Here is a 15,457-nt window from a genome sequence, read left to right on the forward strand (position 1 = left end):
ATGCAGACTACAGGGTCGCTAGAAGTAGCACGGCTGCCTCTTGTTGTGGATACAGAGTGGGGTCTTGGCACTCCTTGAAGTTATCTGTGAGGACAGCTCTGGAGAACACACGGGCCACCCCTTCCAGACTGTATAGCCTGGAGCCATTTCCAGGAAGATGGCCTTGCTCCGGACATTGTCTTGCACAGGCTGGGAGAAGGCGGCACCCGGAGAAGAGAGGAGGGGAGCTGTGGGCACAGGCAGGCAGGGATGACCAGCCGGGCTCCTGGAGGAGAACCCACTGGCCAGTGTTCCTCTAGAGCTCTGGGAGGCCTGACTGAAGCCTGGAAGAAGAGGAATTCAGTCTGAGCAGGAGGGTTTAGAACTCAGACAGCTGCTCCATTCTCTTCCCTCAGGTACCCGTGTCTGCTGGCAGCTAGAGAAGCCCAGGGTCATGAGATGGGGCCGGCAAACCAAACCAAAGGAGCTCCTGAACCTTTCTCCAGGGGCTCAGGGCCGGAGCAGGTGGTTCTGGACAGGCTGGGTCACCCCAGCCATTTCCTTCTCACTGGTGGGGTCTGAGGGGAGGAGGCACCCACATATGTTTGGAAAGCCCCAGTCCCCCAGCAGCTCCTTCCTCCCTCCCACCCACTCCCCTACCCTAGTGGTGACAGGCAACTGGAGAGGAGCAGACACTGTGGTTTATGGTGCCTTTAAGGACCCCAGTCCGATTCTCCTTCTGATGCCTGAACCTGCCACACAGTATCGCCGACAAATGACCGTTTAGCCTCTCTTTCAATACTTCCAGGAAGGGGGATCTCACCTCCAAGTTGGTGGTGGGAGTTCCTAGCGGGGACAGAGAGGGAGTATAAAAGTCATCTGAGGCCCTGGGGCTGATATATATCTTTTGCAGTTCTAGATGGGAAAGAACCTGAAAGAGACCGCATCAACGAGGTACAGATTCCTGAGAGAGCAAATGGACTGCAGTAGGAATGAGGAAAGATGGGCCATGTGGCCTTTGAAGGACCAGATTCCATCATAGCTACTCCCCGTCATTCCCTTGCCACCTTCGGCCTCCGCAGGCTACGTCACTTTTATTATTCAGGGTGGGCTAAGTGCTTTACTAAATCACTCCCAAGTCACAGCAGCTTAATACATTAGTAGTTTATTTCCCACTCAGGTATTTAGTGGATATCTTTCTTTTCAGGGACCGAGGCTACATTCTTGTGGTGGCCCTACTGGCCCCTAGGCCCTCAGCATTTAACTGGCAGTTGGGGGAAGAAAGAGAGCCTGGAAGATTGAGTAGAATAGGTTCTGTGAGCCAGGCCTGTCATCAGTGCATGCCCCTTTTATGTGCTGTCCACTGGCCTGAGCTCAGTCACGTCACCCCACCTAACCCCCAAGGAAGCCTGGTAAATATAGTCTAGCTGTGCATCCAGGAGGAAAGGAAAAGCATTTGTGAAAATAAAGCAACCTCTTCCACAACTTCTTACCTGCCCCCGAGCCTCCTTACCTGGTGCTCTGAGGAGGGAAAAGTGGCCCATCAGTTTGGCCCACGTTGGAGGGGGGCATTGTGCAGGCGTCTTCCCTTGGCCTGGCCTCTGACTAGACCCAATGAAAAGGTACCTCAGGTTTCTTTGCTCGGGGTGAGAGGGCCTCCCTCTGACGCTGTGTTTCTCCTCCGCAGTATGTGGCCTTTGCCTCCCTCTTCTTCATCCTGGTCTCCATCACCACCTTCTGCCTGGAGACCCACGAGCGCTTCAATCCCATCGTGAACAAGACAGAGATCGAGACTGTTCGGAATGGCACGCAAGTGCGCTACTACCGGGAGGCAGAGACGGAGGCCTTCCTCACCTACATTGAGGGCGTCTGTGTTGTCTGGTTTACCTTCGAGTTCCTCATGCGTGTGGTCTTCTGCCCTAACAAGGTGGAGTTCATCAAGAACTCGCTCAACATCATTGACTTTGTGGCCATCCTCCCCTTCTACCTGGAGGTGGGCCTGAGTGGCCTGTCCTCTAAGGCTGCCAAGGATGTCCTGGGCTTCCTGCGTGTCGTCCGCTTTGTGCGTATCCTGCGCATCTTCAAGCTGACCCGCCATTTTGTGGGCCTGCGGGTTCTGGGCCACACTCTCCGCGCCAGCACCAATGAGTTCTTGCTGCTTATCATCTTCCTGGCCCTGGGCGTCCTGATCTTCGCCACCATGATCTACTATGCCGAGAGGATAGGGGCACAGCCCAATGACCCCAGCGCCAGTGAGCACACCCACTTTAAGAACATCCCCATTGGCTTCTGGTGGGCCGTGGTCACCATGACGACGCTGGGCTATGGAGACATGTACCCGCAGACGTGGTCCGGCATGTTGGTGGGAGCGTTGTGTGCGCTGGCGGGCGTGCTGACCATCGCCATGCCCGTGCCCGTCATCGTGAACAATTTTGGGATGTATTACTCCTTAGCCATGGCTAAGCAGAAACTACCAAAGAAAAAAAAGAAGCATATTCCACGGCCACCGCAGCTGGGATCTCCCAATTATTGTAAATCTGTCGTAAACTCTCCACACCACAGTACTCAGAGTGACACATGCCCGCTGGCCCAGGAAGAAATTTTAGAAATTAACAGAGCAGGTAGGAAACCTCTTAGAGGCATGTCGATCTGACCTTTCACCTCTGCCCCCCGTAGCGATGATTCCAGATTCAGTCAGACTGCTTCCTTAGTTCCGTGGGCAACCCCGGACCCCGCACTCAGTGTCGAGGTGTGGAGCCTGGGGGCCCAGGGAGATGCTGGGCAGCCAAATTCACAAGGCGAGAGCCTGCTGGAGGAACCTCACTGGTGGCCCTGGGTAAGGAGGTTGGCGCGCTGGTCTCGTGAGGTTCTGAAGAGACGACATGGCCCGCGAGGTTGCTGAGGACTCTCTTAGCAGGAGCCCAGGGGGCTGCTGCTCGGTGGGCAGGAGTCAAGCGTGAGTCTCTGACTCGGGCCACTGTCCCAGTGTCGGGGCAGGGCAGGGGTGGGTGAGTTTCGGAAATGCCAGACAGCTTCTGATTTGGTCTTTACTCAGCTCCCTTCAGGCTGTGCAGAAGGCACAGTTGGTGCATGGGATCTGGCAGGAGGGTCCCTGCAAAGGCAGTAGCCAGGAATCTCACCCCCAACAGAGCCTGTCTCCATAGCTGAGTAGAACTGCTCTGATTCCGGCTGCCTAGCTCCAGGTGCGTCCCAGGAGACGTCTGGAGCCCTCCGTAACAAGCTTACTTACCCCATAGCATGCCGAACCAACTCATCTTCTTCCACCACTCTAGAGTTTAGCATTTATCTTTAGGAACCTGTTGGAGCGACTCTAGCTTTCACGTTGTCTGTTTGGGTTGATGGTCGAGTGGGAGTTTCCGGTGGCCTTCTGATGGAAGCGACTGGTGAGCAAAGGACTAGAGGGGGCCACCACCCCGGGCAGCTTAGACGAAAGCACTACAGACCAGCAACAACCTCCCACCGAGGGTTCTCCCCGTTTCCGGCAGTGGGGACTGCAGCAGCAATACATGACATCCAGACCAGTGTACAACCACATTCCCGTGAATCCAGTGGGGGTCCAGGGGGGAGGGGGGCCATGAAACAATACTAGTCACCGTGGGATATATTCTCATATTCCATGGCTAGTGGTTCGTTATGGGACTATCTCAGTTTTATGAGAACCTGCACATAGCACATAAAGTTGATCACGGGGCTCTGGTCCGAAGATATAAAGCCCATAGTCTACCTCTACCCATGGAATACCATCGACTTATTCTGTGGACACAGGGATTTCAAGGAGATGAATGACCCAGAGAAGAATGACAACACTGAGCTAAGAAGTGCCGGGGTGAGGGAGGCTGAGTGAGTGATAAGTAGCATTTAGTCTATGGAGGAGGTCCCTGTGCCCAGGTCTGGCAGGCTAGCTCAGCCCTGGATGAGCAAGTTTCCCCCGGTTTGAGTGGCCTCGCCCAGTGGATGATTGATTCTTTCTTCCCTGCTGATGCACCCACCACCCCATCCTGCTCCCAACCTGGCTTCATCCCACACCTATGCTGCCTAGTGCAATACCCTCAAGGCCCACTTCTCTGCCCATGGGGGCTTTCCTCCCCCTTCATCTGGCCCCATACCCCTCCCTTTCCCGCTTCCTGGATTCCTGTAGGCACCCAAAAGGAATGTGGTTAGTGTCCTGGGCTGAGCCATGGGTTGGGCAAGGGTCTCAGAGGCTGGAACAGGGGCCCTGAGTGGGGCAAGGCATGGGTCCTGCTCACCAGGTGAGGCACAGGCCAGTGGAAATCTCCCACCCCACCTTTCTGCTCTGGATTAGGTGGACGTTTGACCTCAGGAGCCACTGTCATGGCAAGGAAGATTCCTGGGGTTCTGGGGAGGGTCTGGCCTGGCCTAGCCTCCACCTTCACTCTGGGGCCCATAGGAAGAGCTCAACCTGGGTGACACCACCATGGCGCTACTTGGCCCTTCTGTCACATCCTCTCCAACACTGGATCTGTCAGGATCAGTGCCCCGGGCTTGGGTGCCCAGGCCAGCCTACCAGGGACCCCCAGTCACTCCAGTCAGGCACAGACTCCTCTGTACTCCTAGAAAATGCCAGTTTTCTCCATGTGCTGAGAGCCCACGCACACACACACACACACACACACACGCACGCACACACACACCGAGTACAGACGTTTGTGTTCTGACATGCGCACCAGCTAATCCCAGAGACACAGCCCTCTTCCCGTGCTGCAGCAGACCTGTGAACCCTTTCACTCCTGGTGAATCCCCTGGGCTCCATAGTCATGGCAGCTCTGCTCCGGGGAGCCTCCTTGTTATGGCCCCAGATCTCAGGGACCCAGAGAGCGCTGGCTCAGGCAATCTCTGGCTGAGGAGGGATCTGGGGCCTTTCAAGCTTGCCCTCTGGAGCCCAGATGCCAGCACCCTCCTGCCTTTCTCTCCCCAGCCCCACACTCCGCCCTCCCTCCCTTCCCAAGTACTCACTTCCCTTGGAGGTGCTGTCCTGCTGTCCAGACCTATCCATCGTGGTTCCCAGACCCCTGTGAGCCTCACCACAACCCCCCCCGCCCCAGAACACTCCTCCTCCCTCCAAAAGCTGATGCGTGAGACCCTGATGATCTATCACCAAGGTCTGTGGTCCTCAAGGGGTGGCCTCCCCATCTCTGTATCACTGAGTCCCTTCCTGTTTGCCTCCTTCTCTGCTCGCACCGACACACCTAGATGGGTGTGGGTGTGTCTGTGAGTGAGTGGGGTGGCCAGAGGTGAGGGAGGCCAACATGGGTGGAGATCTGACCCTACAAGAATTGAGAGAGGTAAGATGCAGCCCCCAAGGCCTTTCCAGCCTCACTCCGCCCCCAAGGGCACTCAAATGGCCTCCACGAAACCTGGGTTCTCCAATTCCACTTTTAGAATCTGGCTGAAGGCTAAATGCCCGGCTCTGGCGCTTCCCCTACCCCTGACCCCACAGGGCCAGACCCCCCAGGACTCAAGCAAGGCCTCCCAGTCGTATCAACAGCACCCTCCCTCACCTCCACCTCTTGGTCTGTCCTGAGGCTTCAGGTCTGTGTGTCTGTGAGGGATGATCTGGTCTCCTCCTCTGTACCATGGCTAGCATGGCCTCAGTGTTTGGGCGGGGGGCGGGAGGGGTTCATCCTGTGGGGATCATAGTGCCTCATGGGGGGATGCTAGCAGGGCACCCCACATAGTCAGGGACTGCGTGGGGCTGATGGCCCAGGAGCAGCTGCTTGTCTCCCAGAAAGGGTCTCCCTCCCCCCGTCTGCAGCCGGGGTCCTGCTCCGGAGAGCTCGGAATGCTCCCCCTGTCCTGCCATGTTCATTCACGTGCGTGTCTTGTCCATCTCCGCTCCTGTGATACGGGTTGGTCCTCTGTGGTGCTGCGTCCGGGGCTGCGGGGTCCCACCATAGGTGAGCAGGGGGCTGACAGGGGGGAGGGTTGGTGGCCAGACTCACTTTTTGCCCATGGGCATGTAGGGCAGCATGAAGTCCTGGAGCAAGCTCCTATCTGGGCTCCTCAGGAGCCACCACTGCAGCCTCTGGGGCATCTGTGGAGGGGGATTCTCCTCTGAGCAGCTGAGTCCGGAGTGCCCCCAGGCCTGGCCCTCCACTTTTTCCCCTGCTGGGCTGCAGTGGGTGCCGGGAGTGGTGGCAGCCCGGGGCGAGGAGGGGTGGGGGCGCGGGGAGGGTCACAGGGTCGGGCAGAGGTGACCAGGCAGGGTGTGGGCAGGGCCTTTCCAAATGGGCTCACCGAGTTTGCGCTCGTGTTAGAGGGCGAGGGGGGGCAGCTGCGGCCCGGAGGGGGGTCCTCGTGGCCCCTGGGCCAAGGTGGAAGCAGTAGAGAAATGAACCTACTCTGAGGGCCAGGCATGGGTGTTCTTTTCTGTGTTGTTCACATTTTCTCTCTTTCTCTCTCTCTCCACTAATCATGTTTCTCTCTCTCCTCGTTTTGTTGCATGACTTGTGCCAGTTCTCGTGATTATACTCTGCTCGTGTCTCTCACAGACTGTCCCCAGTTAGCCTGGGACTTTTTCCCTGAGCCCCAGCTGGGCAGACCCCTCGGGGCTAAACCCAAGGAAATGCCCAGCAACCCCCACCCTGCCCCAGCCCGGCGTGCGCCCCCTGGCGCCCGCTGCTGGTGTGAACAGTAAGTACATTGGCGGGGCCCGGAGAGCAGGGCAGAAAAGCCGGCCCCGCTGGCTGAGGGCCCGGACACCGGGTTCTCCTTGCTCCAAAGTTTAAAAAAAAATGACCCTCTTGCGGATGCTCATCTATCTCAGCCCATTTCAAAGCCTGGAAACCATCTCCGTGAGACGCTGCCCATGCTGTCATTTCATCATCGCAGGCCGGCGGGTCTAGTGGGGGCCGAGGGGCCTGGGGCCAGGGTGGGCAGGGCTCTGAGCCTTCTGGGGAGCAGGTGGGAACCGGGGCTCCTGGTGGCCATCTCATTCAAAGGACAGGATGGGGGCAGGAGGGTGAGCTGGCACCTCTGGGTCTTTTTCAGGGGTTCTCCAGGTTTCGAGAGTTGGCCCCTCCTTGTGGCCTCTCTTCCAGACACCCCTCTGGAGTTGGGGCGGGAGAATGCTCCCAGTTTTCTGAGAGCACCCCAAACCACAGAGTAGGAAGCTGGCTCCTTCACAGAGCAAGACCTAAACACACCTTCCCCTTCAAGGTCATCATGGTTGAGAGAAGAAACAGGCCCCAGGGATATCCTGGAGTCCCTCCAGGGAGAGAAAGGTGCCCAGCTCACACCCACCCAGGATGCCTGATGGCTGCCCCTGCCCCCTGCCCCTGCAGGGAAGACCAGCCCGACTTTGGGCCCCTTAAAGGCCAAGGGAGCTTGATTCTGCAGGGGCGCAGCACTGAGGGGCAGAGCCGGTGGGTGGGGGCTCAGCACTCCGAGCGAAAGGAGGGGTCTCAGGCTCTACCGCCCACCTTTGACCCGCCCCTGGGCAAGAACTACCCTCTGCAGATATCTCCAGTGACAGACAGATGATGGCCAACAGAGAGACAGCAAGTCCTGGCTCCCCTCCCAGATGGCGATGCTGCCGGGTAGGATTTGCCGTTTTCCCCTTGAGGACAATTTGTGCAGGGTACTGTGGGCCCCAACTCCACATCCTCATCCACTCTCTCCTCCCTGAGATTTCCCCTCTTTCTCCCGCTGCCTTCCTCCCTCAGCCCCTCCCTTGGGAGGGAAGACAGGGGCCGGCCAGAATGGGGGGCAGGCCGGGGCTTGTCCGTGTGCACACGTGTGTGCCCACAGACACGCCCCAAGTGCTAGGCAGCTCCCAGACCCCAGAGAGGCCCCAGTCACGTGGTGTCAGAGTTACCTTGGTAACTGGCCTTTCTGGTTCAGAATAAATCGGGGAGCGAAGCCCCTGGGATTTGTCGAGAAACGCACTGTACGTGAAATGCTTTGCCATCTTGTACGACAGACCTTTTTTTTAAGTTCCAAAATTATGATGGGATTTTTTTTGGATTTGCTTTACGAATAAACCTGATTGGTCCATTTCTCTTTTGACTGACTGCCTCTTTGTAGTGACATGATGTGCACACGGGCCGTGATCCCACCCGCGGGCACGCTGAGTGTGTGCACACGGAGGAGGATCACTTGTGCGTGTAGTTACATGATGTGAACAGGGTCACGGAGGAGGGTCCCCTCTTTAGTCTTTCAGAGAAGTCTCCCCTCGTGTTCACACCCATGTTGGTGTCGTCTTCCCTTGAGGTTCTCTCACCCCAGATGAAGTCTTTGAGGAAGCCCACCGTGGGGACTGACTTGCCCTACCCTGGCCTGGAAGATTCTGCTTTGAGGTCAGAGAGCAAGGGGCAGGCTCAGTCCCCAAGAGTGATGGGCGGGACCCGAGGTCAGACAAGCTACCTCTGCCAGCTCCAGAGACTTCCACGGCTCTGCTTCTGGACTTGGGAGAGGGAGAGCTCCTGTTCTGGCCGTGCTTTGCCCCCCGAATGTTTCCTCAAACCTCTGCCCAGGTTCCTTCTCAGGCTCTCACAGAGGCCAAGACTCCCCTTTACCCACCCGAGTCCATCCGCCGCTGTTGTCTTTACACGTCCATTTGCTCTGCTTTGCTGGGATGCTGCCGTGAGGAGGCAGAGGAATGGGAACCCCTCCCAAATCATGGCCCGCTGTCACTGCCTCATGCATACATCCCTGTTGTGCCCGTGCAAGCTGACCAGGCCCGCTGGGGGCGGAACGGGATGGTGGATACCGGCGTGGTCTGTGTGGGGCTCAGAGCAGACTGAGTGACTAGCTTAAGTCTGTGTGGGGGATGGAGCGGACTAGTTGAATTGGACCTGTGTGGGGAAAGAGAGACTGTGTGGCCAGGCCTGGAACGTGTGGGGTGGGCTATATAGAGTACCAGGTTGAATTTGGAGGAGACTTGGGTGACCATGAGTAGTCTGGATAGGGGACAGGGCATGCAGAGTGACCAAAGTGAGTCTGGGGACAGAGAAGACTGTGTGACCAGGCCTAGTCTGCATGGGGGGGTGAGGCATACAGAGTGACCAAAGTGAGTCTGGGGACAGAGGAGACTTTGTGACCAGGCCTAGTCTGCATGGCGGGGGGTGAGGCATACAGAGTGACCAAAGTGAGTCTGGGGACAGAGGAGACTTTGTGACCAGGCCTAGTCTGCATGGCGGGGGGTGAGGCATACAGAGTGACCAAAGTGAGTCTGGGGACAGAGAAGACTGTGTGACCAGGCCTAGTCTGCATGGAGGGTGGGGCATACAGAGTGACCAAAGTGAGTCTGGGGACAGAGGAGACTTTGTGACCAGGCCTAGTCTGCATGGAGGGTGGGGGATACAGAGTGACCAAAGTGAGTCTGGGGACAGAGGAGACTGTGTGGCCAGGCTTGGTGTGTACAGGGGGTGGGGCACGCAGAGTGACCAGGTTGAATCCAAATGCGTCGGGGCAGGATGAGTGATGAGATAGGGTGTGTGTGGAGGACAGTGTGAAGGGTGTGATGCGGTGGGATCCCGATGGGGGTGGGGTGGAGTTGACTGATGGGTCTAGATGGGGCTAGGGAAGCCTTGAGAAGCCAGCTAGATGTGGACGGGAGGCAGCCAGGCTCTGGTCAGCGGGAGAGAGAGGTCTGCAAAGGCCACCTCTCTGGACTGGAGTTTTTCTGCGTGTTTGTCTGTCTTCTCCCTGAGCTCTGTGTCTGGCCCCCTACCCATGACGCATCCACACCATCCTGTCTCATCGGCCCTGCCTTGGGCCCTGGGCCAGGCCCCCAGCACCGCACTTGCTGGACCCATCACTAACTCATCTTTTTGCAAACTTTGAGCAAACCCAGGACCCCCTCCTTCCCTGCACTGTGGGCAGCCCATAGGCTGCCTGAATGAGCCGGGGACCCCCAGCCTCCTGCCTCCCTCCATGGTCCACTCACTTTTCTGTCCTCAGGGACAGGCTGCCCTTTGCCAATGCCCCACCTCTGGCCTGTCCCCCTCCCCCACTAAACAGTTTTCAGTGTCTCAATAGCTTCTGCTTATATGTTTGAAGATTCCAAACTGAATGGGGAGGTGGCGAAGGCCGCGCTGGCGAACGAAGACTGCCCCCACATAGACCAGGCCCTCACTCCTGATGAGGGCCTGCCCTTTACTCGCTCGGGCACCCGCGAGAGATACGGACCCTGCTTCCTCTTATCAACCGGGGAGTACGCGTGCCCACCTGGTGGAGGAATGAGAAAGGGTATGTAGAGGAGGCGGGGGGCACTCTGCATCAGCTGGGCCGCCTCGCGCTCCTGCAGATGGGCGGGTGGGGCGGCGGGCGAGGGGTGCTGAGGGGCAGGCAGGCACGCTGAGGGGGGGCAAGGTGCAGAAGGAGCCCCCCCCCCCCCCCCACAAGGGTTGGCCCTTGGAGGTCTGAGTCCTTTTCTCCCAAGTAGGATGTCAGGCTGGCAGAGAAACTGAGGTCCTGGCAGCTGTGGGTTGGGACTGAGCCGAGGGGAAAGGAAGGGGTGCCGGAATGGGCTGGCTGACTACGGGGCTGTGACCCTAAGGCAGGGTGTTACCCGGGGATGTGGGAGGAGTCTCGACTCCTCCAGGCTGCTCTGGCAGATGGCAGGTGAGACCCAGAAAGCAAAGTGATCTCCCCTGTCCCTTGGTTGAGGAGGGCAGTGGGGTGGGCCTGGCCTGGCCAGGACCCTGTGGACGTAACCACCCAAGGATGCATGTTCTGGAAGAGCACCATTTAAAGAGAATCTGTAGGCCAGTGGGAGGAGAAGCATGAAGAGAGGTGGCTTCAGGGCTTGGGGGTGAGACCAATGTCATTGCAGAGGTAAGATGTGTGCTAGTCAGAATATTGCTAGTGGCAGTTAGAGAACTTGCCAAGAAGGTGAAGCACCACCCCGTGCAGCACCTTCGTTCCCTGGTCACCGCCCCGGGTGTGATCAGCGCCCCCTTGTGGTTGGTGAAGGCTGAGCCCCATAGTGGCCTCTGTTCAAGGTCTCCTTGTTAGCAGACACTTATCTTAGTCTGACCTCCTGGGGAAAAGATTTCCACTAGAGCTTGAGCATGGGCTGGAGAGAAGCTTGAGGCAGGGGCCCAGAGCACCCTAGCCCCAGGCTTCAGGCATTGGCCTGGAAGGTAGAGGAAGCCATCCTTGACATATCGGACTGGCTGGGCAACTCGTGCATGTCTGGGAGTGCCTCACATGCTCACACGGGATGCATGCTGACCAGAGTGAGCAGGCTGGGTCCGAGGGATAGTTGGTTTTTTAGAGCAATAGTTGGTGTAGACGGTGGCCATTCACAACTGCTCCAGTACTTGAAGTGGTCCAACAATACACAAGGAGAGAACACAGAATTCCAAATAAAGGGCAAACCCAACCCAGAAGAGGAGAGGCAGCTTATACTGAGATGGGGAAGTCCTTCTGGTCACTGGTGCTTAGTGTGCCCACCTGATCCAGTCTGGTCCCTGCTTCCTTGCCCTGCCTGGAGGTCCCTCGGACCCCAGTGCGGCAAACTGCTGCCCGCATGGTGCTGCATGGTGGAGGGCTGCGGGCCTGGGGTGGGCCCATCCTTGGCACCTTCCATGGATAGGCCTGATGCTCCCTTTTGCACCTGGCTTTTTCCTGGGTAGAGGCTCTAGAATACCAGGAGCAGGGCAGCCCAGGGGAGTGAGGGGGAAAGCAGGTAGACTTTGTGGCTGTGCTCTGCCCAGTAAGGTCTCATGGGCTGCCTGTCTCCTTCATCGTCACTATTGGATCAATCTGTGTGGCCTAAAAGAACAGACAGGAGAGTCTCTTTACCGTGCTTCCAGAAGCCCAGGGAGTGTGGGACGGAAGAAGCCCCATCTCCCTGTAGTGGCCAAGGGAGCTCGGCGGCAACCACTGTCCACGGGTGGTACCTGCTCCCCAATCCCACAGAGGCGTGGGGGGCCAGAGTGTTTGGGAGGCACCAAGGGTGAAGTGCCCCCACCCACATCCACCCGGCCCTGCTCTCATGGAGCCATGACAGCGCCGAGGACTTGATTTTCTCAGGATAATTCCAGTGCACAAGCCACATGCAGAGTAGGAGAGTTAGGGACTCAACCCGGTCCCCAAGAGGGAGAAAGAGGCGTGCTGGGCCGGCTCACTGCATGGGAAAACCAAGCCCGCTGGAGAAGAATCTGCCTGCCTCTGCATGCGGCTGTTCTGTCTTTCCTCTTCCTTCCTTAAAAACTAAGTACCAAGCGGGATGGGAAAGCCAAGAAGAGAAGCTCAAGTGTTAATTGTATTCTTTACATACAGATCTTTGCAAAGAAAGCCCTGTCATTGCTAAGTATATGCCGACAGAGGCTGTGAGAGTGACTTGACCAGGCGGCTTGGCCGAGGACACTGGTGGCTATTAAGCATCTGGGTGGACCAGCAGCCCCTCCTCACCCTCGGACAGAGTAAATTCACGCCATGCAGGTTTGCCGGACGAGTCCGAGTGGCCCAGGTCTTGTACTAGGACGGACGTAGCTTTTTCTACGGCCAAATGGTAACTGACCGTAGAGGATTTCTTTTCCTTCTTTTCCTTTTTTTTTTTTTTTTTAAATTTTATTTTATTTGGGGAGGGCGGTGGAGGGGTTCCTTAGCATGACTTGCATGAAGTTAAACAGAAAACCCAGCAAACCAAACCCACCAACCCCCCTGCAACTGTAATGATCACCCTAAACAACAACAACGACGAGAAAAAGGAAAAAGTCCTCTATTTTCTTTCAAAGCTCTTTACTTTTATTACACACGTTGTTGGAGCCAGACTGTAACGGCGTTCGGTAGAAACCTGTATGTTTCTGGGGGTGGGAGGAGGGGTGGGGACGGGGAATGGATGGCTTCCCTTTTTGTACACGAGATCGAGAGTCAAGGTTCCAAAAAGGGCAGTCGGTCAGTCATCGGTCATATTGACCTCACCTTCATAGTTCATTTCTCACGTGGAAACTGAGAACTTTGCTCCAAGTAGAATTGTGGAAACACGCACTGCTGCTTTCTTCCCTCTCTGTCTGGCATGCTTGTGACCCAGCGGACGTCTCCCCAAGACCCTTGACAGCGGCTAGTCTAGGTTGATTCAATCATCTTCTCGGTGTGTAGATCCAGTGTGACCAGCTTTCATTACAAATTGTTCATAGTAAATAACACCGTACGGATTTTCCAAGTGTTACTTTAGAGCACCAAAAGATCAGGACCACAGGAGGGGTGGCCCTCCTCCACCTTTATTAAGGCACAACCTGGCATTGTATGCAATTTAGTACTTCAGAGTAAAAAACTGCATGCCCAATGTTATGCAAAGCGATTCTAGCATGAAATAAATTTTGTATCATGGTTTCTGTATAGTCTAAAGCAGATTTGTTTTCCTGAAGCAATTGGAGGTTTGCAGAGACCCACTTCTGCATCTTGAATAAATATAGTATTTTCCCAACAGAAACAGAGGACAGTAGCTTGGCTTTGGTCTGATTCTAAAATTAGTGGTGGGGTGGGGGGTGGGGAAGGATGATATTTTTGAAAAACACATGCTTGAGTTGAAAAAAAAAAAATGCAACATCTCGAGCCTTCACTGCAGCTCGAAACATTTCCTGGAAAGAGAGCAATGCTGCTTTAGCTCAACACCCTCCCCTCCTTGGGTTCTGGCCCTCAATAATAAAAAGCTGACTTTTGAGATGAAGCACGGGTTTGGGTTTTTATTGCCTTGGGCAGTGTCGTGATTTGGTTCTGCCTGTGATCGGGCCTGCTGTGGTGGGGCTGGGGTGGGGTGAACCTGAACCTGCTATGTCTCGACAACATAGCAAGGTGCTGGCTGTCCTCCCGCTGGGAAAAAAACCAGGCCTTAAGGAAGAAGTTTTGCTCTGGCCCCCGCCTCTGCAGATCCCATTGGGTCTGGGGAGGGGAGGCAGCTCTCAGAAAGGATGGGGCATACAAGAACCTGACCCTAAAACAAGCACATACTCTAGGGGGTTCACTGACATGGAAACTTCTGTGTGAGTCATGCCATTTTGATGACTCCTTGAATCTGGCCATGTCAGAGCTCCCAGCCCCCTTGCAGACCTTTCAGTCACCTCCCTCCTAGGGCCATTGTTGAATCTGATAGTGGCAGAGGCAGGGGGCTGACCGACAGTTCCGGGTGCCCTACCCAGCTGCACCCTGCTGGCTCAGCTGGTGAGACCACCCATGCATCTCTCTCAGCCTGGAGGCATCTTGAAGGGGAGGAGCCCTCCCTCAGGGGTCTTGATTTGTGATGATTACTCACTTGGCTTCTCATGGGGGATAGAGTGGGGATTGGGGGTTCCTATCCTTTCCTTATCCATTGGAGAATCCAGGAATATTCAGGTGGGAAAATATCTAATGATCATGGTAGTCAACCTCCGAGCCTTTTACAGATGAGGAGCTGAGGTCCACAGAGAATGATCTTCCCAGGGCCAGAAACAAGTGGGTGTCTCTCTCCCATTTCAGTTCCCTTGATGCCCCCAGCATGGCCTGAGTCAGCCGTCAGATGGGCAGGTGGGAGGCCGAAGGTGGATGCTGAAGTCTCATCTCACTGTTCCTTGTCCCCTCAAAGCCTTTGCCTCAACTTCCATCCTGTGTGGTCCGGGAACCACGGGCTGGGGGTCAGTGGAGCAGTGAGTACAGTAAGGCCTCCGCCCAAGGGGCTACGCGGCCATAGAGCTGCCAGAGCACACCGTGTATGTCACAGCCATTCATAACTATCAGGATGTGGGAGCCAAACAGCCTCAGCTGCTGCAGGGAAGGTCACGTTCACTCTACCTGGGATCCAGTTTGGGGGAAGTGCCTCTCTGGTGGACTCGAGTGGACTTCACACAAAGCCATTTACAATGTGGGTTTTCCGGGACACACCAGCTAATGGGGAAAGGGGATTGACGTACACTGAGCATCTGCGCGGGGGGCAGCTGGGAAACATTGTCTAATGACAGCCCACAGTAATTCACTCTGCCCATTTTGGAGCTAGAGGACAGGTGCAGAGAGGTAAAGCAACTGGCCCAAAGCCACACAGCCAATGAAAGACGAAGCCAAGATTTTAACCCAGTCAAACTTGACTCCAGAGTTCAGGTGAAGCTGTCTCAAGCCAACTGGGGCCTTCTTGGGGCAGGAGCGGAATAGGAACACTAGAGAGGTTCATCCTGAATCCCAGGATGCTCAGGACGTGGCTTCCTGCCCTCCTTCATGATGCGCCATGGGTATGACAGAGGGGGGCTTTTCACAGGCCGCTGAAACCTTCTACACACACATCTGGCCACCTCACTCTCCTTCCTGAACACCTGTTGCCCTAGGAGGGAAACTGAAGCTCCTTCTATTGGCCAGCATGCCCCCTGCCCCACTCCTGGCCACCTCTCCTCTTCTCTCACCTCTGTGCCTCAGTTGCTCTGTAAGTCTGAGCCCGTAGCGGTCACACACATGCACCTTAGGACCTGGAACTCCCTCCCTCTATGGTCCCACCACTTCCTAACTTTCCAACTCCCAATTT

General features: G+C 56.2%; 1 protein-coding gene across 1 annotated transcript in view; it reads left to right on the forward strand.

Moving 5' to 3' along the window:
- The window catches only part of KCNC1 (potassium voltage-gated channel subfamily C member 1), a 42,927-nt gene extending 30,254 nt beyond the window's left edge, over positions 1-12,673 (forward strand). Inside the window, exons 2-4 of the mRNA XM_042906810.1 lie at positions 1,667-2,600; positions 10,021-10,209; positions 12,250-12,673. Coding sequence (XP_042762744.1) covers positions 1,667-2,600; positions 10,021-10,209; positions 12,250-12,314 — 1,188 coding nt within the window. The 3' untranslated portion in view covers positions 12,315-12,673. The remainder of the gene's footprint in view (positions 1-1,666; positions 2,601-10,020; positions 10,210-12,249) is intronic.
- The last annotated feature ends 2,784 nt before the right edge of the window (positions 12,674-15,457 follow it).

This window comes from Panthera leo, chromosome D1 (genome assembly GCF_018350215.1).
Source record: "Panthera leo isolate Ple1 chromosome D1, P.leo_Ple1_pat1.1, whole genome shotgun sequence".
Lineage (NCBI taxonomy): Eukaryota > Metazoa > Chordata > Mammalia > Carnivora > Felidae > Panthera > Panthera leo.